The sequence below is a fragment of the Centropristis striata genome, chromosome 12, assembly GCF_030273125.1.
Source record: "Centropristis striata isolate RG_2023a ecotype Rhode Island chromosome 12, C.striata_1.0, whole genome shotgun sequence".
In the NCBI taxonomy this organism is placed as follows: Eukaryota; Metazoa; Chordata; class Actinopteri; order Perciformes; family Serranidae; genus Centropristis; species Centropristis striata.
In genome coordinates this window covers 23,810,041-23,834,934 of record NC_081528.1, presented here as the reverse complement: position 1 = coordinate 23,834,934, position 24,894 = coordinate 23,810,041, and the positions used below count along the sequence as shown (strand labels likewise).

At 38.5% G+C, this 24,894-nt stretch overlaps 4 protein-coding genes across 4 annotated transcripts in view; 1 reads left to right on the top strand and 3 right to left on the bottom strand.

The window, feature by feature from the left end:
• Window positions 1–157: 157 nt before the first annotated feature.
• bnip1a (BCL2 interacting protein 1a) lies at window positions 158–3,960 on the bottom strand. The gene is made up of 6 exons (XM_059346630.1): window positions 3,762–3,960; window positions 3,144–3,236; window positions 2,943–3,034; window positions 2,707–2,811; window positions 2,426–2,544; window positions 158–1,978 (listed from the first exon to the last, which is right to left on the bottom strand). The coding sequence occupies exons 1-6, from the start codon at window positions 3,840–3,842 to the stop codon at window positions 1,782–1,784; spliced, it is 687 nt and encodes a 228-aa protein (XP_059202613.1). The 5' UTR covers window positions 3,843–3,960; the 3' UTR covers window positions 158–1,781.
• A 283-nt stretch (window positions 3,961–4,243) lies between these two features.
• On the bottom strand, window positions 4,244–6,968 carry atp6v0e1 (ATPase H+ transporting V0 subunit e1). The gene is made up of 4 exons (XM_059346631.1): window positions 6,745–6,968; window positions 5,650–5,697; window positions 4,739–4,863; window positions 4,244–4,623 (listed from the first exon to the last, which is right to left on the bottom strand). Exons 1-3 carry the CDS (start codon window positions 6,846–6,848, stop codon window positions 4,770–4,772), a joined length of 246 nt encoding a protein of 81 aa, XP_059202614.1. The 5' UTR covers window positions 6,849–6,968; the 3' UTR covers window positions 4,244–4,623; window positions 4,739–4,769.
• Window positions 6,969–12,417: 5,449 nt separating this feature from the next.
• rpl26 (ribosomal protein L26) lies at window positions 12,418–16,106 on the bottom strand. The gene is made up of 4 exons (XM_059347008.1): window positions 15,957–16,106; window positions 15,055–15,226; window positions 14,823–14,963; window positions 12,418–12,583 (listed from the first exon to the last, which is right to left on the bottom strand). The coding sequence occupies exons 2-4, from the start codon at window positions 15,220–15,222 to the stop codon at window positions 12,455–12,457; spliced, it is 438 nt and encodes a 145-aa protein (XP_059202991.1). The 5' UTR covers window positions 15,223–15,226; window positions 15,957–16,106; the 3' UTR covers window positions 12,418–12,454.
• Window positions 16,107–17,023: 917 nt separating this feature from the next.
• ppp2r2ba (protein phosphatase 2, regulatory subunit B, beta a) overlaps window positions 17,024–24,894 on the top strand; it is a 54,307-nt gene continuing 46,436 nt past the window's right edge. Inside the window, exon 1 of the mRNA XM_059346133.1 lies at window positions 17,024–17,207. Within this exon, the coding sequence (XP_059202116.1) occupies window positions 17,129–17,207 (79 nt within the window). The 5' untranslated portion in view covers window positions 17,024–17,128. The remainder of the gene's footprint in view (window positions 17,208–24,894) is intronic.

Below are 24,894 nucleotides of genomic sequence, written 5' to 3'. Positions count from 1 at the left end.
CCTCCACCCACACTGGAAAGGGAGAGGGAAACGGGCCGGAATAATCTGCTTTTCCGGGTCTTATCTGAAGAAAGGCAGGGATGCATGCTGCTCTATCTCTGCCAGTGTGATCGCTGCCACTGAGCTTTGCTGCTCCGCTGCAGACCAGAGCCAAGCTAACATGGGCGGAGAGTTAAAGAAGTGTGGGCACTCTTTCTTTGAATATTTTTTTTGTTTGCACTCTAAATGAATAAAACATAGGGAGAATGTGAAGTGCACATTCACAAGTACAAGCAGTGTTCTGATTATCCAGCTGCAGACTGCAGAAAGTTTAAAGCCATTTTAATATTCTACTGAAGAAAAAAGCATAATATCTTTATGATGCTGTAATAAATTAAAACGTACAGTAACTACAAAGTATATGTTTATAAATAACAATTATACAGAAAGCTTGCACATCATTTGCTCAATTACTTTATGATATCAAGTGATGAAATATGGTTTGGTAAAACACCAATTAATGACGATTCAGTCCTTTTCTGTTTCTGATAGTTCTTTAATCTGAATAATTTTACCACAGTATACAGCCTTAACTTTGTGACATTTAAAGCTATTGATTAATAGTAATTAATACTACTATAGGTTATTATAGCATTGTTTTTAAGGCATGCAAGCTAGTAAAAGCTTGTTGAGCTGAAATTAGAAGTAGCACATTTTGTGATTATGAGTTCTCACTGAAAACGTTATGGGGTTTTTTAATCTTCAGAACCCATAGTGTGTCATAGAGAAAGATTTTTTAACCTGCTGTCAGCACATTATCTGCAGTCATAGCAACATCTGAAGCAAACAGACAAACATTTTAGGCGTCTGAGCATTACTTAGAGTCTGTGTGTATATATATATATATATATATATATATGCACAAATGTATATACTGTAATATACATACCCTATATCTTTGATATGAGAAATATTTGGATATGAAAACAAACACCGTACTGGAAAACTTTAGCAGGGATGTACAAGAGAAAAGATTTATATGTGCCGCTCATCTCCTCTCCAAAATGATTGCATGTATAGCAATGCACAGCATCACTTAAACACTTTTAGGCACCGACTGAATTGCCTCCATAGTATCGAATAGCAAAAAAAATGCCTTGTCATTCGAAGTTAGAAGCCAATAAGCATGCAGCATGCCTATACCAAGATCTAATAATGGTGTTGATTGGTTGTCTAACATTACACGGCACAGAGGCATGCAGGCAAAACACTAAAGAGACGCACACATGAGAGTGTGTTGATTTTGAGAGGCTTGGCTACAATGTGCTTCACATAGGTGTAAAGGAGCTGAAAATAAATATAAGGATTAGTTAGATTTTGTTTTTGTTTAACCGTTTTTTTGTTGTTAAATTGGTATCATGAACCAGTATTAAAGTACCGGTACTGGTATGGAACATTTTTGAATGCTATTCGGCCCTATTATTGTCACACCCAGCAAAGATGAAGGTCTGACACATCTTCAGATGAATGTCTGACACATCTTTTGCAGAAGAATTCATATTTCCCTTCAATAAATAAAACCCTGCATGGAATTATCTTCGGTTAACCTTCCTCTTTGTGGACAATATTTCACTCTCAGCAGCGTCACAGTTCAGCCGTGTGAGCAGTCCACATTCCAGCGGGCAGACACTCATGTGTAATGTGCGTGTAATATGACACGCAGCAGTCAGGTTTGTTTAAATCATTTGACCGTGGAAAGTACTGTATGCGGTAATGGGAGAGCTCCTCAAAAGGTACCTGGTCTATAAGAAGGGGAACAGTCTCTTCTTTAGGATGTAGAGAACTGTGGCGAGGAAGAGGGCGAGCGCCAGGAAGATGAGCAGTTTGTCCGTCAGCTCTCTTCGGTTGTACTTGGTGATAAGTTTCCTCCCGAGCTGGATTGTCCCGGTCATGGTCTTAAACTCCTCATTGGTCTCTAAGACTGTCCTTGAGGAGGTTGCTTTGAAGAGAAGATACATAATGTATATCAATGTACAGTCATTTTAGACGGTAAGCATTAAAACAATGTAAATCCGTTTAAAGACGGGCAACTCTTGTCTTAAAGTTTCTGTTTTTGTCAAAGGAGTCTGGCAGCTTTGACAAAATCATAGATAACAGCTTCAGTTCCCCCTTGGAAATGGCTGTCTGGTGGCAAGCGAAAGTGGGAAAAATATTCTAAATATAGACTACACTTGAAGTGATTTTTCTGTGTCGCTTTTTTTATGTGTCTAAAATCCATTTTTTTTTCTTACCCACAGCAGTACATTGCTTAGCTTTAGTGCCGATACTCCTGCCTGCTTCTCCAAACTGGGGTTGTGTTGATTGCCAACTACTGTAGGTTATACACTGACAATGGATAAAAATCCAAACTACTCTTCAACACTCTTCAGGTGTTTCCTTCACCTACCAAGTGATGTCATGGTCTCCTCGCTCTGCTGAACCGACTGCGCCATCATCCGGCTGATGCTCATCAGATTCTCTGTAATGTCGCTGGTTGTCTGAGCCAAGTCCTCTTTGGTCATTTTCCTGAGGAGGAGATATAAAACAAAAAATACAATTGGCATTAACGTCCTAATGCTAACTAAAAGTATCCTAGGAAAGATATAGAAACAATGTATTTTGTTTTACACCACTGAGGGGATTTCCTTGTCTCGTTTATGAGACTGTCCCTCTCATGAGTCAGCTCACCTCTGCCTCACAGAACTATCGGCTCCATCAAGAAGCGCCTGCTTTTCCATTTTGTCTATGGACAGTTTGCTGGCCAGGTTGGCTTTCCTCCAACCTGTCTGGTTACTGCAAAACAAAACATGCAAAGTTTAAGCAGATCATTTTCACACTTCTCTCCAAACACTTTGGCAGCATTATCAACACAGTAATGGGACCACATACACAACACAGAGGATGGCGGAATATTTAAATGTTACCTTAGCATCTGTTTTCTGTGTCCCTCTACCTGACTGAGCAATGCTTGCTTGTCTGACTCTTTATCCTGCTCCATGGCCATCTGCTCAAAATCCTGTCAAAGAAATAAAAAAAAGTCAGGTATGTTTTCTGACCACTCAGTTCATTCAACTTTAATTCTGTCATGTTTGCAGATATATTCACCAAAACCCCGCTTTCCTTACCTGAATCCGTAACCTGAGATTGTGGAAACTTTTTTTCACATCTGCGTTCAGCTCTGTCAGCTTGCTTTGAGGCCCTGCACACTCATTAATATCCTGGTGAGACATCAACACTTTTAAGATATAATAAAGAACCCAAGCATAAAATGGAAATACTAAAGTAAAGCACAAATATCTTAAAACTTAAAAACAATTATTGAGTAAATTAGTTCATTTGCACCACTGGAAAAGATACGCACACATGGTAGAGCTTGGCTTCAATTAAAGCACAATTATTCCCTCCGAAAATAAATACAAATTCTAACGTTTCCTTTAATTATAGCCAATTTATGATACCAGGAGCCCACGTTTCCTGTTCTTTCACTGGCAATTTTGACTTTCCTTTTGATATAATTACCTTAACCTTTCAGTGAGGACATTTGGCTAATCAAAGTATTACACTAAAGCACTTTTATATCACCGGCAGCTCGTTTTTTTAAGAGAGCGGTTCGAGCTGTCGGTGACGTTGGATGTGTCGTAAGCATAAATGCTATCCTACAACAGGGTTCCTTGAATGACAAGCTCCAACACCAGCGTGTCCAGACGTGGCGCTAAGTAATCTTACCAAAAAAGTACTCGCACCTGGATGAGAGCTTTGATTTCCAAGTCATATTTGAGTATTTCTTGTTCACATATTCGGACGTGGACATCTGAAGACGCCATGTTGCCAACGTAGTCGGCTTAAGCTACGGAAAGCAGGAAGCCGGTTTTGAATGTCGACCTTCGACTTTTTCCATGCAACTAAACCGATCAGACTATAAAAACAAAACGGTATATAATAAACAACTGTTATATATTAATAATAAATCACATGGATTGTATATACAGTTGGAAATAACCGAAATATATTAACAAAATGCAATGAAATTAGATAAAAATAAACTATTAATAACATATTTGGCAATGCTATTCTATTCTTCCGGAAATTAAAATGCATATATTCTTAACATTAAAATATTATCATATAATTATAATGGCATCATTGATTATGAAAATTAAATCATAAAAGCCAACACTTTCAGAAAAAGTTATCATCATTAACTAAGCAAAACAAAATACAAATATTATGGAGTCGTGATAATAAGTTTATTAATCAGCAACTATCGAATGGATTACATCCATCACAAATATTATCAGACAAATAGAGATCACATCTAACACACCACACATCAGCTATTTAAAGGCACAGTCATTCATATTAACAACAGCAATACACACGATTTATAACACATGAACCAAACAACAAGGGAAATGCTGCTTTAATTTAAAGTAAAGCACATTCAGTGAGATCTCTCGGAAGTCCTTTGGGAATCATTTTTTGTACAAGGCACCAATGTGGGCATCTGTGATCACACACAGAGTTTAAGGCATTTCAGAGGGGAAAGATCTCTGCATGAAGTGAGAAGCAAATGTCCATTGGTATGCAGCAGTGTCAGGTCATACCCTGCCAGGAGAAATAACAATACACAATATTAAATAGAGGCTACATCTGTGTGCAGTCTCTTGGAGCTGCATGAAGGTAAAACATCAAATTTAACTTCGATATGTGTTACCCTTACCCTGCAAGGTCAGGAGTCCTGGAAGAGTAAATCATGGCCAGTGATATCTCAGGTACCAGATGGTGTCAACGGACAAAGAAGGCCCAAAGAGTGGGTTCAGCTGGGCCAGAATTGCTATCAACCAGCTGATGGACAGAGAGGATATTTACTATTTAACAACATAATGTCAATTCAAAACACAGCATTCAAACCTCAATTATGTGGGTCATTATAATTCTGAGTTTAGGTGCATATTTGTCATGAGTGAACATACAGCTGTTAGGATTATATTAGACAGCATCAAGCTGACGGCATTTGAGAAAACTCCTTCACTTTGCTGATACACTACTTTGTCTCTGTACTGCACTCTTTTACCCATCTGACATGTAACATGACACCACATGCACGCTTGCATCTAATTGTGAGGATAAATAATTAATCACAGGACAGCAATGCATAACAGTACTATCTGCAATGAAAACATTTGCACATAAATACGGGAAAACAATTGTCTCCAAACTGTTAGCATAGGAAATTAATTTCCACTTTAGGATTTATTTGTTCTAGTATTTACGATGTTAATTATTTAAGCTGCAAATAGAAAAAAAATGTGTTGAAATAATCCCTGTTACAATTTCCTAAAGCCCAAGGCAATGTTTTAGATAATCCAAAGTTAGTTAATGAGATATAAGAAAGCTTAAAACAATTATATTTTAAAAGTTGGACAGTGGAATAATTGTTATTTCCTCTTAACATATTGATGACAAATACCGCACTACTTCTCTAAATAAATAAATAGATCACAGACCTGATTCCTACTGACCCTCCCTGGTTAAATGTGCTGTTGGTGTACACATGTTTAAAACACAGAATACCACAACATAATGTAAAAAGAAAGAAAAAAGTACATTTTCAGGGTTGATAATACTCACAACAGGTAGCAGCAAACAGCAGTTAACACCAGCATTGTGACTATCACTCTGTGGGAATAGGAGAAAATATTTAGCATTTGTTTGTTTAACATTTCCATAGTAAACATACTTTTTAAAATTGGTCTTTTGTAAAAAAAAAAAAAAAAACTGAGACACTGAATTTTAGGTTTTCATTAAATGTAAGCCATAATCATTAGATTATGAAATTAAATAAATTAAGACATAAAATATTTAATTCTGTGTGTAATGAATCTATATTATGTGTTATTTCCACTTTTTTGAATTGACTTTCTGGCACATATAAACTTTCTATGATATTCAAATTTATTGAGATGCACCTGTATATGCATTGGTGGAAAAAGTATTAAGATCCCTTACTTCAGTAAAAGTACTGATACCACACTGTGAAATGACTACAATTAAATGTCCTGTACTGAAAACTTACTGAAGTAAAAGTACAAAAGTATCAGCATCAAAATGTACTTGAAGTATCAAAAGTAAAAGTACTCATTGTGCAGAATTCATTCAGATTGTTATCTAAATATATTATTTGATTATTTGTATTGACGTATTTATGTAAACAGAATTTTAAAGTGGCATACTTAACATCTAATGGCTGTAAAAAAAATGGTTTAAAATACATCACGGGCTATTAGCATACAGTATCTTGATCTCGTGATGCGAGTGACAAACAGGCAGATAAGGGAAGTTTCTTGAGGCACATTTTCCAGAGGACTTGGACATTTACTCTTTAGTTTTATATTTAATTATATCAAAATAGACCGATTTATAGCAGCCAGATGTCAAAAAGTCTAAAAAGTACTGATCTTCTTTCGAGGATGGAAGCTGTCAGCTTTCGTTAGCTTCAGGAAGCTAACTTTAACTTTTGCTATCGAGTAAAGTTCGCCCACAAGGTTTAAATGTCTTATATTGTTAAAGAAACTCAGCTGAACGTTTAAAAAAATGGTATAGCATCTTTGTACGATCAACAGCTGCTTGTATCAAATGCGAGTCACGGGACAACACACAATAAAACCGTAACTTAGCTATCTGTTTATAGCCAGTGGGAAGCTAAAGTGAAGCTAACCAACTCACCCTCTGTTTGGTCCTTTGGGGATGAACCAGGGCACTACTCCTCCCACTATGCCCCAAAACAGAGTCATCACCGACATGGCGATCACAAAACCCAGTTCTGCCATGGCTGAGTTTTCTTCAAAACCACGAACAGCTCAGAAGTATAAACTTTTATAGACTTGAGACAACTTCAGATGTGTCCAGCTGCCAGGCAGGATCCACAGTGCAACAGAGTCAAGGCAGCACGTATCACATGACCGGAGGAGGAGGAAGTCACACCAGTCCCAATACTGCACTACATATCGTCACACTGTTAAAAAAATCACCTCAGTCATTTTTTCAAGTTTTACAGGAAACACAAAAAACTTCACCAAAAGTGTAACATGTGACATTTATTGATCATTTCACTCAAAAATGATGTAACAAAGGATGGCTATTGGCATAGTAATAACACTGTGTGTAAATTATGTAACTTAAGAGAAATAAATGACTTAGGCAATTTTTGAAATTAAGCAAGATATGGTAACACTTTATTTTGAAGGTGTCTACATAAGAGTCACACAAGCCTGTCAGAAACATGACATGACAAGTACCATGAGCATTAATGTAATTTCAAAGTGTCATTAATGTTCATGACACATCCCATGTCATGTTTATGACACGCTCATGTCACTCTTATGTAGACACCTTAGAGTAAAGTGTTACCAATATCAGTGTAAACAATAAAACACTGATAAACTAAACTGATAACTAAACAATCTCCCTCTAGCTCTTCTTTGCTGGGTTCTTATCAGACTAGAAAAAACTCAATAATAAGACTAAACAACTTTGCAATATTCATAGCCTAGCCTTTAATAATAAGAAGTAAATGTATATTATAGCTAAAAATGTCATCACTTACCGATTGGGGGCGAGCTCTAAAGCATGGAAATTATAGTTGTGCAAAGGTGAATTTACAATATTATAAGTTTTACTGTTGATTCATGTTAACCTAGCATTCTATCTACACTTATGCAAAGTACGAACTGTCAAAAACGTGACAGAAATGTTTATTTTTTGCAATTTTCAATAAAGCATTGAAAAAAACATATGTAAGACACACATTAGGTTAAAGTCTGGGCCTCCTGAAAACATGCAAAAACGACAATCTAACCTTCCTCCTGTAGATCAGCGCACCGTTTCATGTATTATTATTGTGATTAGTTTAGAGAAACTGGCAAATCAGCATTTAATATATGAAGATAATGACATTTTTTCTTATAACACAAACTGTTCAGGCAAATATTTGACTTTGACAGTCAGGCTCTCATAAGCTGCTGTTGCTTTATTATACACTTGATTGAAAACATTACTGTCATGAACCTTTTTACTGTGTTTCGGACCCCCTAGGATTGGGAAAGTTCAGACTGTGGTAAAAAAGCGACACCTATCGCTCATTTTGTAGAACTACAAAATCATTAGCGCCATAGGCCCATGTTGTAATATATTGCAAAACACGTCATTATATGCAGTGGTGAAAAGGATTCAGATCTCTTACTTTCGTAAAAGTACTGATACCACATTGTAAAATTACTCCACTACAATTAAAAGTCCTACATTGAAAACTTACTGAAGTAAAAGTACAAAAGTATCAACATCAAATTGTACTTAAAGTATCATAAGTAAAAGTACTCATTGTGCAGAATGGATTCATCCAGATTGTTTTACACATTCTAAATATATTATATTATTTGTATTGATGCATTTATATAAACAGTATTTTAATTTTGTAAAAATATTACTTATTATAACTATATAATAAAGACCTACTGTACGAAGTTTAAAATATCTCATCACTTTATCATGTTTTAAAGCCAAATGTAGAGTAAAAAGTACAATATTTGCCTCCAAATGTAGTGAGTAGAAGTATAATGTTACATTAAACAGAAATAATCAAGTACATATACCTGAAAAATGTACTTGAGTAAATGTACTTAGTTACATTCCACCACTGATTATATGATTGTATTTTGATTAACATTTATCTAGGCATGCATGTGTGGTGTTGATATCAAAAAGTCCTTGTTCTGGTTCTAAGCAAATCAACATGCTTATTTTAGTGCCTGACCATGAAAATGTGGAGTGTTATCTGCTGGACAGATTTATGAACACACCAGCAGCATTCATTTAGGGAATTTACTAACTTTGTTGTTGCCATATTCTGACAAACTTCCACCAAGAGCCTAATTTCAATAAAATTCTGCATGTTTTGATGCACATTGAGGCCCATTTATTATGCTCCCAGCTCAAACATACAGGTGCTGGTCATATAATTAGAATATCATGAAAAAGTTGATTTATTTCAGTAATTCCATTCAAAAAGTGAAACTTGTATAATGTATACATTCATTCCACACAGACTGATATATTCCAAGTGTTTATTTCTTTTAATTTTGATGATTATAACTGACAACTAATGAAAATCCCAAATTCAGTATCTCAGAAAATTAGAATATTACTTAAGACCAATACAAAAAAAGGATTTTTTAGAAATGTTGGCCAACTGAAAAGTATGAACATGAAAAGTATGAGCATGTACAGCACTCAATACTTAGTTGGGTCTCCTTTTGCCTGAATTACTGCAGCAATGCGGCGTGGTATGGAGCCGATCAGTCTGTGGCACTGCTCAGGTGTTATGAGAGCCCAGGTTGCTTTGATAGTGTCCTTCAGCGCTTCTGCATTGTTGGGTCTGGCGTATCGCATCTTCCTCTTCACAATACCTCATAGATTCTCTATGGGGTTAAGGTCAGGTGAGTTTGCTGGGATACCATGGTCCTTAAACCAGCTACTGGTAGCTTTGGCACTGTGTGCAGGTGCCAAGTCCTGTTGGAAAATTAAATCTGCATCTCCATAAAGTTGGTCAGCAGCAGGAAGCATGAAGTGCTCTAAAACTTCCTGGTAGACGGCTGCATTGACCCTCGACCTCAGAAAACACAGTGGACCAACACCAGCAGATGACATGGCACCCCAAACCATCACTGACTGTGGAAACTTTACACTGGACCTCAAGCAATGTGGATTCTGTGCCTCTCCTCTCCTCCTCCAGACTCTGGGACCTTGATTTCCAAAGGAAATGCAAAATTTACTTTCATCAGAGAACATAACTTTGGACCACTCAGCAGCAGTCCAGTCCTTTTTGTCTTTAGCCCAGACGATATGCTTCTGACGCTGTCTCTTGTTCAAGAGTGGCTTGACACAAGGAATGCGACCGCTGAAACCCATGTCCTGCATACGTCTGTGCGTGGTGGTTCTTGAAGCACTGACTCCAGCTGTAGTACACTCTTTGTGAATCTCCCCCACATTTTTGAATGGGTTTTGTTTCACAATCCTCTCCAGGGTGCGGTTATCCCTATTGCTGGTACACTTTTTTCTACCAATTCAATTCAATTCAATTCAATTCAATTCAATTCAATTCAATTCAATTCAATTCAATTCAATTCAATTCAATTGGCTTTATTGGCATGACGTAACAATGTATATATTGCCAAAGCAACCATCAGAAAAAAAGATAACAAGATAAGGAAAGCAATATTTACAATAAATTATTATAATTCTGTTATTCATTTTAAAAGAAAAGAAAAACTAATAACAATAAAAGAAAGCAATATTTACAATCATTGAATTACAATCAACATATAATTTATACAATCTAACTGTCCCAGCAAAAAAAAGAAGAAAAAAAAAAGAAAAACAACCAACAGCTGTGTGTCACTCGCTGTCTCTCAGTGTGTGACAGGCAGAAACATAGACTGGTGCTAATCTAGAGCTCTGTGACTCTTCCCCGAGGAGGAGCGGCAGTTTTTCCTCATCTGACCATTTTAAAAAACCTTTTTTGACGGATTCAAATTTTTGGAAATATGTTTCTCTAATTAGTTCATATTTTTTTTACATTTGGTGAGGAAGTGTAGCTCTGTCTCAGGCTGACTGAGGCTGCAGTGGCAGCACAACCTCTGCTCTGCACGGAGCCAGCTCTTCCTGTGCCTCCCTGTTTCCACAGCCAGTCTGTGTTCACTCAGTCTGGACTTTGTCAAGGTTCGTCTCAGCTGTGGATCCGTCACCGTGCTCAGATAATCTGCTGTGGTGTACTGTCGGTTCAGATCCAAGTAGCACTGCATTTTGGTTTGTGTTTGCCAATAGGTGATGTAGTCTTGTTTTAGCTGTTTTGTAATTTGGTTGGGTCTGATTGGTGCAGTGCTCCTCTGTCCCTGGGCTGTGTCTGTAGTGCAGGTTTGTGACCTCAGCCTCAGGACCAGCTGGCTCAGGGGGCTCCTGTTGCTCATCTCCTGGTATTGCAGGGCTTGGAAATGATATGAGAGGGGGTCATTTAGTTTTAGATGTGTCCAAAAGTTAATTGCTCTTTTTTGTATTTTGATTATTAGTGGGTATTTGCCTAATTCTGCCCTGCATGCATTGTTTGTAGCCTTCCTCTGAACATGTAGAAGGATTTTACAGAACTCTGCATGCAGGGTCTCAATGGGGTGTTTGTCCCACTGAGTAAATTCTTGTTTTGTAAGTGGACCCCACTCCTCACTGCCATAAAGTGCAATTGGTTCAATAACACATTCAATTAATTTTAGCCAAATTCGAATAGGTATTTCAGTTTGTATATTTTTCTTTATAGCATAGAAAGCCCGGCGTGCTTTCTCTCTCAGCTCATGAACTGCATCCTTAAAGTGTCCAGTTGAACTTAATTTTATTCCTAGATAAGTATAATGTGTGCAGTACTCGACCTGCTGTGGACCAATGGAGAACTTGGGGAGAATGCCTTGAGATCTGGATCTTTTTTGGAAGATCATTATTTTGGTCTTTTTGGGGTTTACTGTCATGTTTACCACATCTTTTCCTTCCCTTTGCCTCTCTATTAATGTGTTTGGACACAGAGCTCTGTGAACAGCCAGCCTCTTTAGCAATCACCTTTTGTGTCTTGCCCTCCTTGTGCAAGGTGTCAATGGTCGTCTTTTGGACAACTGTCAAGTCAGCAGTCTTCCCCATGATTGTGTAGCCTACAGAACAAGACTGAGAGACTTAAAGGCCTTTGCAGGTGTTTTGAGTAAATTAACTGATTCGAGTGTGTTCAATATTGAACCTTTTCACAATATTCTAATTTTCTGAGATACTGAATGTGGGATTTTCATTAGGTGTTATAATAATCAAAATTAAAAGAAATAAACACTTGGAATATATCAGTGTCTGGAATGAATGTATACATTATACAAGTTTCACTTTTTGAATGGAATTACTGAAATAAATCAACTTTTTCATGATACTCTATATGACCAGCACCTGTATATACACTTAAAATGTAATCGAAAGAGCCAGGCCCTACATACACATATATACTCTCGATGCAAACTTCATAGAAGAACATTTATAGTTTTTCAGTTTCTACGGAGAGAAAACTTCTGCCAAAGAAGATTTATAAATATAAACATCAGTTTCCTACTTTCAGCTGCTGCAAAACAGCACTTTGAGCACTGGATTTAAAGTGTATATGCAGTGGTGTGTGGATTTGAGAGCTCTGTACACACAATCTGTCTTAGATTACCTCAAATAAGTATTCATATTTGAAACATTACTTAACCAACAACTATATATTACACCATCCAAAGAGAACCATAACCTCTAAAATTAAATTATGAGACAGACAAAGTATGGTCCATTTATACAGTTTATTGATAGCAAAAGATCAATTTTACTCCTGCATCTTCTCAATGGTCTCCTCCTTGTATTTGCCCTTCTCCTTTCCATCGGCGCGAGACTTGGCCTTGCGCTCCAGGATCTTCTTGCGGTCCTTGTCCAGCTTTAGCCTGGTGATGACCACCTGGAAAGGAGACAAAAAGGAGGTTGGTGAATAAGTCGTGTAATTCCTCACTAGCAGTTTTACCAATGATGAAGACAAAGAATGTCTCAAACTAATCTTGGTGACTTCACAACTCCATAAAATACAGGCATGTCTGCAACACATTTTATGTATTTTGCAAAGGCTTTCAGTCTTATGGTCAAACAGACTGGAAATCACTACAACCAATACCAAAACACAACATAAAAACCATGAATGTAATGTAAGCACAACCTGAGACAAGCAGTTATAAAAGGCCTTAAAGGTTTGTGTGTTTGATCTTTAAGTCCGGTTATTTGCTCACGTTGCACATGAAATACTAAATGGCCATGTACATGTCATTGGAAGGTGCTACTTGTCGCTTCCAAGCTCTCTAAAACACTGATTAAGTCACCCTTTTCTCAGAAGGTAATAGACTTCCACAAAAAGAAAAATGCAGGTTTAATCGACAATTATGGCTGCATTCCATGTACTTTTGTCAATTCCAGGGCCCCAGATGTTGTGGATGCTGGCTAAATCATACTGCTTGGCTTACAGGAACACTAAAATGGAATTATCCATATCTGCTATGATGGTAAAATGTTTGAGAATGGACTACAAGCTGAGCGAAAATGTTCCACTAGAAGAATCAGAACTGCAGTTTGCTTTGGTCAGTTCACAGGAATTCATGAGCGCAAGGCAATGTCGCCTTGTAGGGATTTCATCAATCTCATCTTTTATGACGGCAGCCCAACATTACTTGAATTTGATCATGTACAGAAATATATCCACCAGTTGCAGCAACACAGTTGACTACTGTGACAATGTGTACACAGACTAATATGCCACTACTATCCTGTAATTCTACAGTCTTGTGCTGTAACCCTCCACCATCACAGCTCCAGTCACTGTGCATGCTCCTACCCCATAGCTCCAACGGGGTCAACATTTAAAGCAACAGACTTTTGTATAGGCACAATAATCACATGTTGACCTTTCCAATAAAGGTGGTTTAAAGAGTTTGCATGGTGCAACAAGACAGTGATTGGTGGAAAACGTCTCCTAATCCTAACGCAAAGAAAAATGTTAATAAATCAGAGTGCACACCACTGCATGAAAATGGGAAAATTAGTGGAATACTAATTTTCATTAGCCATTTAAACAGCTCAGTAGAAATCATGTTTTCCTGGAATAAGGCATGTAGAGTCTGTGAGCTGACATGCACAATACAAGGACCCTCAAAAATGAAGTAACTAAATATAATTCTACCATCAATAATTTAATAACACCTGTGCTTTTTCTGCTGAGATGGCAAAAAGAGCTTTAACAGATGTTTGAAGACAATAAAATACTTTTGGCTTATTTATGAACTGTGCAGTTGTATTAAGCTGTTCTATGGTTTTAAAAGGTAATAGACGGTATAATACTGCTGTCTAATTTTGTTCACCAGATTTACATATATAACTGAAAAAAACAAAAAACAACAGACATATCCATGCATGTAAATGTTTGTTAAGATTGCAAATATAAAGCAGCCCAATGTAACACCACAAACTACAGCCTGGAAGCTGATTAAGCAACTTTGAGCGTTTTCATCAATATTTCTTTCTAATATAGCTCCTACATAAAACTGCTCACATTAAGGTCTATGGATTATACTGGTTAACGGGGTCATGATTCCCAGAAAGAGACATTGCTTTTGTTTTTCAAATGTATGTTTGGTGCTTTGAGAACCACAAGCTGAGTGCCATAAAGTATTATTATATTCCATAGATGGCAAACACTTAGCCGATATCTCAAGACAATTTGCGGCTGACAAAATATCTAGATTGATAAACAGAAATGGATACGCAAGGAAAAGCATACATTTGTTATGTTGGGGTGAACTGTCCCTGTTTGAACTCGATTGCAGAGTGCTTGCAAGGTCAGCCATACAACTTCTTAACCATGACAAAGAATGTTAATGATACTATAGGTGTACAAAAAGAGCAATGCATCTATAGTTCTCCAGAGAAATTACCCAACAGGCTGTGTTGTTGTGTGACGCCTACTTTTACTTCACGTTAATAAGATGCCAAAAAGGCACAGAACACACAAGTGTGAGTCTTTATGCACAGCAAATTAACTTAGGATAGGTTAGGCTTCAATATTTTTCCCAGTGTAACCTACAGTGTTGAATAATGTAACATTTTACAAAACTGTCTTATTTCATGCACACCAATTTCAGACAACTGTATCTCACCTTGCTCGGGTGGATGCCGACATGGACTGTGGTTCCGTTGGCTTTCTCTCTCTGAACGCGCTCAATGTAGATGACGTACTTCTTTCTGTAGACCTGGACCACTTTGCCAATCTGCTGGCCTTTGTAGTGTCCACGGACAACCTGTTTGTACACAACAAACAAGTCAAGCAAGTGCAGCATACACTTTTTCCCACTTCTTATAACAAACTTTCAGCAATCCAAACTACAATACCTGGACTTCGTCATCTTTGCGGATGGGCATGGACCTCACATTGTACTTCTGGCGGAGCTCCTTGGACAGAGGGGAAGACATGATCTTCCTCCTGATATGTGAGGGGGCATTGAAATGCCTCTTGCGGTTCTTGCGGCGGGAGGATGTTACAAATGGATTAAGCTTCATGATGCTGTGAACAAACAAAACATGCAGGTTATTAACCAACTAACAAGTACATTTTCAGGATAGTTAACATGCAGGTTTTTTTCTTGACAAATATCACTCTTAACTGCTGAAAAACGTGACTCTTGGAAACAAACTGCTTCAAAAGACCGAGTATCGTTGGGCAAGCTCACAAATATATGCTAGTCAACAAAAGTTGGTGCACTCAAGAAGCGATACTTTCAGAAACTACTTTTCAACACACGTCCCATGAAACATGAAAGGTACCATGTGTAACTAACCCTGCAACTACATCAACTGTATTAAAATGGTAGCTAGCTGTTAGCCGGTGGTATGTCTTCAAGGCAGTATGCTAAGCTAGCAATATGTCGCTACTGTTAGCATAATATAACAAGACAGTGTGGAGTGATAGTATTGTTATATTAATTACCGAGCGAGCTACAGGACAAAAACAAAAGCCATTCACTGAAAATAAATTCAATTATTCGTCGCTAGCACTAGAAACCCAACCACCATAACTCTGTGTAGCAGACATGCGGATACTGTCGGAACCTAGCGGGGCAGAAAACACTGAGGTTTTAACTATTAATCTATCAACAATCTGGGTTCAATATCGGCCGTATTTTAATTGTGACAAGGTTCACAGTGTGTTTAGACGTGTATAGGGAGACACGGTGACTGTAAATGCAGGATGGATGGTGATAACTTTAGTGAAATTATCTGCCAGGAATTCTTACCCTGCCGTTTGCTCCTCTATGGCCGGCGGAAAAGAGACTCTCAAAGTACTTCCGCTGGCATTAGTTCACCTTCAAATCTCGCGAGATGTTCACGAAATGGGGTAAAAAACACATTTGTGCAGTTAATATAAATTTGCGCACTTAAATGTGATCATATTAGTATTTTTAAGATTTTAAATTATTTCTAAACCAAATCAAAGGAAGACTTACTATTTAGTTTACAATTTTGTTTACTATTTATCTATATAGACCTACCCATATGACACTAATTTAAAAAAATTCAAAATCATCCATATTAAAAAAAAAAAAATAAAATAAAAAAAAAAAAAAATATATATATATATATATATATATATATATATATATATATATAATGTCAAAAATGTTTAAAGACACAGGGCAGGATAACCATTTTTTTCTCTCGCTTGCTGTCAATATAAAATATTGCCACAAGATGGCGCCAAACCCAATTAATCAATAACCTGGTCAGCAGTTGGAAACAAGTTTTGTCTATGATTCATCAAGTTTTTGCCTATGTTTATCACACACTGTACAAATGTAGGCCTGATTTTGGAACCGTTTAGGATGGAGATATAACACTAGTGATGGGATAAAACACGGAAAATCATAGTGGCACCAGGAAATGTGTAAATCATAGGTATATGTTTTTATAGATTTTATTAATAAGTAGCCTGCTAGATTCACATGGGAACAGGGGAAACAAGAACATAATCAACATCTCGATATCTATAATTGCTCTTTTTACTCCAGTATAGGCTGGTAAATAAACAGGATGGGGTGGGGGTGTTTACACCGGCAGACCACACATACATTGACCTCCCATCTGAGAGGACAGAGACGACCCCCTGTCCTGCTCTCACTCAAACATTCACGGAGTCAACTACCGACACGGAAGCGGAGGTGCGCTGACATTGTGCGCTGTTTTGCTCCCCGGGCGGCGCGCAGTTTCTCCGGAGCCTCTGCTGCCTGCCTGGCTGCGCTGTCTGCCTGCGAAAAGTGATGCTGTCATAGCCCCCTGCGCCGCGGACAGAGAGCCTCTTTCCCCTCCCGCACCCCCCTGGTTCCTCTTTGGCTTGCTGTCGCGGCGGCAGTGCGGATGTGGAGCCCGCAACGCAACGCTCTTCACCCGTCGGCAAGCATCGGAGAAGAAGATGAAATGTTTTTCCCGTTACCTCCCGTACCTCTTCCGCCCTCCGAGCACCATCCTGTCCTCCACTTGCCACACCGAAGGTAGGGTGGGACGCCGAGGGGGCTGTCACGGGCTGTGAGTTGCTTACTTTGAGCGTGTGACATGAATGTTTAGGCTGCTACTCTGTCCCTGACACATACGCTGTAGCTACATGTGTGATGTCAGAAGTTAGATTGGCCAGTTGTGGGCATACTAACCACTGCAGATGTGTCACAGTGCTGGAAGTTGTTGGAGCCATTCTCAAATATGGGAAAAGAAAGGTTCACACGACTGAGAGGGGTTTTTATGTGTGTGATTGACTGTGTGTCTGTCTGCTGCAAAGAGTAGCACTCCTTGTTTTCACTCATTCTGCTTTCCTGAGAGCTGTCAACACACAGGCCTACAGCATGCCAAGAGACACTCAGTCTATGGAGTTGCATGACAAGTATCTTTAATTGCCCCTTAATATCATTAATTTCACCCTTTTACACTTTGCTTGGATAACCAATTAGGCAACATGGGTGGCGATAGGGCTTTTTTAAGACAGTGTCAGGCTGAGATTCACTCACTTCGCCAAACACCAAACCTTTACCATGTCATACTCTCAATCTTTACGTCAATTTCGTCCTGAAGATGTGTGGAAATGTTGAATTGAGTGGATTGACTCCAGCCGTGATAACAATAAATGAGTTCCTAAGGGCCGGTCCATTCATCCTTCTGATTGTGCTGTCAGACTGGGCAGCCCAAGAGGGTCTGAGTGTTTGTATAACCAGCCATTTACTAGGTCATAATGTGGAGACTGAGCCACTGCATTATTTAGCTTTGCATGGTTGCCCTCCTTCCTGTGGAGCGCTTTGCCCTCAGCCCTCTGGCACAGGAAGGAAGATAGTGTGGATCAGTGTACAGTAAAGTATGTGGTGGTCATAGCAAGGGTCCTTCACAGCCTATAGACATGACCTATATAGGCTATACATTCAGTTAACAGGAGGGAAACTTGGAAGGCATTTATGCACTCGGTCACACACTCACATTAGCCCTTTAAAATATGATTCATTTACTCTCAAGTTGTAGGATAATTTTACCTTATAAGGTGTATTTATCGACAAAATATTGAATACAATGAACACAATTAGCTTAACACAAAACGTAATTCTTAAAGCCACTCAAAGTTTTTTTTCTTAAAACATTAGTTAATTCTGTGTATCTACAAATATAAGAACATTTTGGGGTTCCTCAAGAGTGCAGAAGACATTAGACTTCTGAAAGTAAAGGCAAACTAGTCAGAGGTTAACACATTTTAAAATTTAGCCAACAAGCTGTAAAAAATTGACAATGGATTCAAAATAATTATTTGTGTGTAATTTAAATGAAATAGATTAAAGAAACTTTAGCATTTGTCTTATAGTTACTTTCGACAGATTGTAATAATGATATGGTGTAATCATCAAAACAAAAACAAAGAAATACAATGCTGTATTTCCCTATAGAAAAAAAATGTATAGATTCATACAAACATTATTCTTCTCTATCATCACTTATGACCCACTAGAAGTGTTTAGTGATGAGTCTGTATCTGCAGTGTCCCTGCTCTCTGCCTGGATTTGCTTTTTTCTTCTCATTCTGCTGCGTTCAGGACGATTCTGTGCATCACTCTTTGGGCAGGAAGTTACAAAAATAGCGGTCAGTGAAAAAATGCAAATAAAGCGAGGCAAAATGCAAAGTAGACAAAGCTTGTTTCAAACTGAGAGTGGATCTGGGGTTTGCTTTTTTTCTTTTGTTGAGCCGGGGGAGGGACAAAGTTTTTAACTTTGTGTTTACAACAGAAAATGACAATTCCTGCATAGTATAGCTTTAAGGTAGCTTCTATCTTAAAGTATTATGTTCATATCAACTAAGCAAACTTTGTCGAGCGAGGAAGAATGTGAGATGTGGTTGAAAGTTCGGGAAAACACTTTTTTAGTGGAAGTATAGTTCCAAGGTTGAGGACTTTGATGCTCAAGCATTATTATTTCCAGCAATTTCATTTTGTCTGCTTTTGAATATTATTTCTTAGTTTATTTTGTTCAGACAAGGACTCCTGAAGAAGACTGAAGTTGTCAGTCGAAACATGTCAGGTAAAACATCTCCTACTTACCTTGTCTGAACAAAAGAAACTAAGAAATAATACTCAAGCATTATTATTACCTCCTCCAAGCAGGTTATGTTGTTAATTTGGTTTATCTGTCAGCATGATTACGGATTTTCATGAAACCTGGTGGAAGGGTGAAGATGCATTCATGTGGTGTTGGAATAATAGGGAAAATGAAATCCTTATCATATTTCATGGCTCGGCTGAATCTGCTGATCTGTTTTCTTTGCTTTGTTGTCATACAAAATACTAGAAACAGCTATGTGTTGTTTAAACACTCTGAGCAATACAATACATCACCTGTTTTGTAGTATCCATGCTGTTTTCACATGACTACATGCAGGCCATGAACACACCACAGTTCTAAGAAAGACTTGGGACCATGAGGATCATGTGAATGCACCCTTGGCCTCGTTTCAACAGCTGCTTATGATTTCTTGAAATGTTATGATTAAAGAATAAATGCACTTTTTACACATATATATAGACAAAAAAATTCTTCTCCATATGAATTGTAGAGCTCTGATTGAATCCATTAACGGCAGCTCCTACTCCCACTCCTTTGGATCTCTCTTTGACTTTCATGCCCGAGATAAGGGAGTGGTATAATAGAGGAAGTGATAGATTGGTAAACATGCAGCTGCAATGCTCAGCCACAGTAATATGATACATGATTGTGCATTGCTCTCTGTGTGGAGAAATATGAAACAGTTGTAGTCAGAGAGCGAGTGAGAGATTCAAAGGCCGGCGGGTTGTGATGACACAGCAGATGACCTTGGAAATGTGATGTGTAAAAATGACAGCGGTCATCTCGTTGGCACGCTATTCTTGCTTGTGTATGAGTTGAAAAAATAAGAAAAATAAATCAATCTGTGCACACACGTGTGTTTGCGTTGCATAGAGGGCACTGCCTCAGGGTTTGTTTACACTTGTGTTTGCACTTCCTGCCGTGACCTTGTTACCATGCTTTGCCTTCCATTAGACCTCCTGGTCTTGAGGAGGCTTGTCGGTGCACCGCTCTAGTCCTTGTTTTTGCTCTCAAGGCCCCCACCCTCCCTCTCTTCAACATCTCCCAGCATTCATGTCCGGCCCAGCTGAGCCGAATTCACCCCAGGGAAGATGAGTGTGCAGTTACCATGTTGGAGGAAAATACATTATATAAGCCTCGTACTGGACCATATTGTGTGTGTGTGTGAGTGTGTGTGTTGTCTTTGTTTATCTGGGCCATTGTGGGGAACAGTGTGCCAGCATCACTCGGATTCACCTGGGTCCAGTCTCAGAGGGAGACACAGCCAGCTTTTGACGGCCTGTGTCTTTTATAAACGTGTGTGTGTGTGTGTTTGGGGCCCCTGTGTAAGTCTCACTGTGGGTTTTTATGTATTTTCTTGTGCTCTTTTGTCCCCCGGTGTTCTCTTTTCTCCCGTTTCACATCAATCTGTCACTTCTGGTGTGATGGATTAAGTCTTAAAGGTTTCTGATGGGTGTGTGTTTGTGTGTGTCTCCCTTCTGCTGCCTTGTGTTTGAGTCAGGGAAAAAAATGTGCGTCCCCAACTGACACCTCGCCACATCTCACGCTGCCATCAATCAACAGCCAGTCCTGCATCAGCTTTCACATCTGCCTCCTTCCTGTTCCTGTTGTGTCTGAGGGCAACTCTCTGATACATTATTTGTTTCAGTGTGACAGAAGAAATCAGAATAGTGTTGTGAATAGTTAACATTAGATATGTGATGTGAAAGTCTTTGTGATTAAGGGCTATAGCTGGCAATTGTCTTGTAGCGTGTGTGTGTGTTTATGTGTTTCTGTGCATTTTGCATTTTCTCTCGGCTGTTTTATTTATAAAAAGAGCAGTGAGCTTGTCATGGCAGCGCCTGAGGGGGACTTCTGTCGGCGTTTTGTCAAAGCATGACACTGAGTTGAAGAGTTTGTGGGTGAGGAACACAGCATTGGCTGGTGTGTGTGTGTGTGTGTGTATGTGTGTTGAGCGTTATCATACATGTGTTGTTGTTATCCTGACAGACACCCACTTCACAGCTCAGAACACACTCCTCATAGTCCTCCTGTCCTTACATGCCGCCAGGGACAAACACCCCATATATAAACACACACACACACACACACACACACACACACACACACACACACACACACACACACACACAAACACACACACACAAGGCATCTCGTACACATGACTGCTCTGTTTTTTTAGTTTGGTCAGCTTTTCTTTGCAGAGGGTAGAAGGATGGGAGAACGGGGAACAAAAGGGTGCTAAAAAGGAAAACCAGAGAGAAAGAAGAGATGAAGCAGTAGTTCCTCAAGTCTTTCTCTTTATTCTTTAGCATCCTGTCAAGCAAGGTAGCATGCTGAGAAAGGAGAATATCCTAAAAAGAGATATCCTTACTTTCAGTCCCTAGTATAGGACAGACTTAAAAGAAAAAACCCAGGGACTTACATTTCCCATAATGCACCACAGCAGGGTCTTTTGATAGAACCTGTCTGTTAAAAGTTGCCCAAGCTGACATGGCGCAACAGCAGCTGTGTTTACATTCAATCATCAAGGGAAGTTTAAGCACAAAACTTTTTAATGTTGATAAAAATAAACATGATGAAGCTATGTTTCTATCTAAGAAAATAGGCCAAGGCACATGTAAGCAGTAATCAGAAACAAAACAAGCCACCTTGGGAGTCTAACCCATGTATGATAGAATAAGAGATCTTCAGGAAATTAGATTTTTAAAAGTTTTAATTGTTTTTTCATGTTAGCTACAACACCAATTCCAATAATGGTGGATGCTGTGTCAAACATAAATAAAAACAGAATACATCATGTTCAGGACTAGTGTATATATTTAGAAAAAGAAAAGTTTCCAACAAGATATCCAACCTAAACAACACAATAGTTTGTTTGTCAATACCACCCATATGATCGTTTGTTGGAACATTAAAACACGTCATTATACATACACGTATGGTACGCTGTTGATCAAAAACAAGGCTGCAGTTCAATTGAATTTAGGCTACAAAACCACTGATCTAGGTTTAGGGAAAAAAACCCTCCTGGTTAGGCGTTATGAAAGACAGTTGCTGTTATAATGTATATAAATATATATAAAACAGTAAAATAAATGCACATAAATGCTGGAAGTGAGGTAAGTTATCAACGAGGTCTCCAACCTAAACGACAGAATAGATTGGTTGTCACTACCACCCATAACTACACATATGAACGTTTGTCAAAATAGACTCATTATAGCGGAGCACATGTCATTATACATACACGTACGGTTTGTGATTGTAAAGAGGCTGCAGTTTCTGTGAATTTAGGCTACAAAACCACTGACCTAGGTTTGCTGAAGCTGAAAGCTGAAAGTGAAGTATTGACGAGGATGACGTGACTGATCAGAAGTGACAAAGTTACGTAAAAACGTCTAAAAAAAGACGTGAGTCAAAGAGGTTCCGTGATGATTTTATTGCATTCAATCACATTCTGTTTTTATTGCATTTTTCAAAGCATCTTAACTTTTTTGAGGAGCTGCACGGTGGTGTAGTGGTTAGCACTCTTCCTTCACAGCAAGAGGGTCCCTGGTTTGACTCCGGCCTGCAGCTCTTCTGTATGGAGTTTGCATGTTCTCACCGGGTACTCCAGCTTCATCCCACAGTCCAAAACCATGCACTTAGGTTTAATTGGTGACTCTAAATTGCCCGTAGGAGTGAATGAGAGCCTGATTGTCTGTCTCTATGTATCAGCCCTGCGATAGTCTGGTGACCTGTCCTGAGTTTACCTCGCCTCTCGCCCAATATCAGCTGGGATCAGCTCCATGACCAGCTGAATGAATTCACTTTTTTTTCACTCAGGGTTATAGGAGATTTCATCCGGAGATGAAATGAATATATTATCTGTGAAGACGCTGAAAGCAGAAACAGCTGATTAGTCATATGAGTTAAACGTTTACTAAGTCAACATTTATTGGGCAAAGGTGTTTCCGTGTCCCATTTAGTGCAACTCTGTTTTGAATTAGGCAAATACTTCCTCAGGGTTAAGGTAAAAAATGTTTTGCTCAATGGAGGAAATTTTGTCGAATGCGATGCTTCAGAATTCGGCTAAAAACATGTGAATGGAAGCATAGCTCAGGGCATCATTTCCTCTCACTTTAGAAAGCTCCTCCAGAGCTACAGATGATGTTATACGACCTTTTGTAATAATGAAGAGTAGAACTTGAGTAAACTGAGGTTGATGTGTAAGATTGGTAAAGTGCCTCTTTAAAGTGGAATACACAGGCACAGGCTCGTGCACATGATGACAACAAATATCTGCTCTGATGAAGTGCCCCAGAGCAAGACACCTTTTAATGCACAGTTGCCTCAGGTTCTCCTCTGCAGCAGAGCATGTGGCTTAGTTGAAAGAAAAGATTAATTCATTCAAAGTTTTGAATGAAAGAATAAGAGATTTGTTTCTGTTTTTGGAAAATGATTGATTGAAGTTATTTTGATATTTATTTATGGGGAAAATAACCCAAACGCATACAAAATACTTGCTGGGGACTGAGGTAGAATTTTTACCCACCGGCAACTTTGGTAAACTATTTTCATTATAAAAGAAAGGAACATCTAAACCCTTCTGTATTACTCTGTATGACAAATGGGCAGACAGGGACTACAGCAAATAAACACTTTCACACCAGGCAACAGATCTGTATAGCTAAAAGCATCTTTTATGCTCAGAAACTGAAAAATACTAAAATACATAGAATAATAAAAAAAACTTGTGCATTAGGAGTGTTTGTATTGTTAAAGCTGCACAAATCACTGGTCAAGGTATCAAGGAACGAAGGGGTTACATGACCATGTAGGTCGTGTTTTCACTAGTGATGCATTAATCCAATAAACTGGATTGGTATCGGTGCTGATATTGACTTTACTAAACAGATCATTTATCAGCCAGATGGGACACATCCTGTCCACATTAAGTGCTGTTTTCTACTAATATGTGGCCCGTGTGGGCATCATGATCTAGTCAATACAATAGTAACTCCCTCTGTTGTAGGGATGGGCGATATACCGATATAAAAATATATCTATATATATTTTTAAATTTGATATGGAATTAGACCATATCCCATTTATCGATATAGTTCAACATTTTTTCTTTCTTTATATATAAATGCTGCCCTTACTAGGGTTTGTCATATTTAGTTCTTTTGTAATGTTCATTATTCTTTTCTCATATAAATATATGATATATATATATACAGTATTTATGTTCACATAAATAAACGGTTTTAATAAAACTACTTGTGACATATATTTGGCTTTGACTTTGACTGAACATTTGCTCTCACTTTGCAATAAAAATCTCGGGATACATATCGTATATCGATATTCAGCCTAAATATATCAGGATATGACTTTTGGTCCATATCGCCCAGCCCTACTCTGTTGGTCGGGGCGTGATGAGACCTGGCACTGGTTATGCCCTGGTGGTGAAGCTCCTCACTGGTGTGTGAAAAGCAGCGGTTGGCGACTACATGTGTATTGCATCAGACATTTGTAATACATGGTCTGCAGCACAGTGTGTTCCCTCCTGAGGCTAACAGGGGGAGTTAGCAGTGACACGGGGATT

Coding starts and splice junctions, on each gene's coding strand:
- bnip1a (XM_059346630.1), bottom strand. CDS start 3,842: ATGGCGTCTTCAGATGTCCACGTCCGAATATGTGAACAAGAAATACTC. Junction 3,237..3,761: donor AAATCAAAGCTCTCATCCAG/GTGCGAGTACTT, acceptor ATGTCTCACCAG/GATATTAATGAGTGTGCAGG. Junction 2,545..2,706: donor GATAGTTCTGTGAGGCAGAG/GTGAGCTGACTC, acceptor TCTCCTCCTCAG/GAAAATGACCAAAGAGGACT.
- atp6v0e1 (XM_059346631.1), bottom strand. CDS start 6,848: ATGGCAGAACTGGGTTTTGTGATCGCCATGTCGGTGATGACTCTGTTT. Junction 5,698..6,744: donor CCCAAAGGACCAAACAGAGG/GTGAGTTGGTTA, acceptor CTATTCCCACAG/AGTGATAGTCACAATGCTGG. Junction 4,864..5,649: donor GCTGTTTGCTGCTACCTGTT/GTGAGTATTATC, acceptor TCTGTCCATCAG/CTGGTTGATAGCAATTCTGG.
- rpl26 (XM_059347008.1), bottom strand. CDS start 15,222: ATGAAGCTTAATCCATTTGTAACATCCTCCCGCCGCAAGAACCGCAAG. Junction 14,964..15,054: donor GCAAAGATGACGAAGTCCAG/GTATTGTAGTTT, acceptor GTGTACAAACAG/GTTGTCCGTGGACACTACAA. Junction 12,584..14,822: donor TCGGCATCCACCCGAGCAAG/GTGAGATACAGT, acceptor TCTCCTTTCCAG/GTGGTCATCACCAGGCTAAA.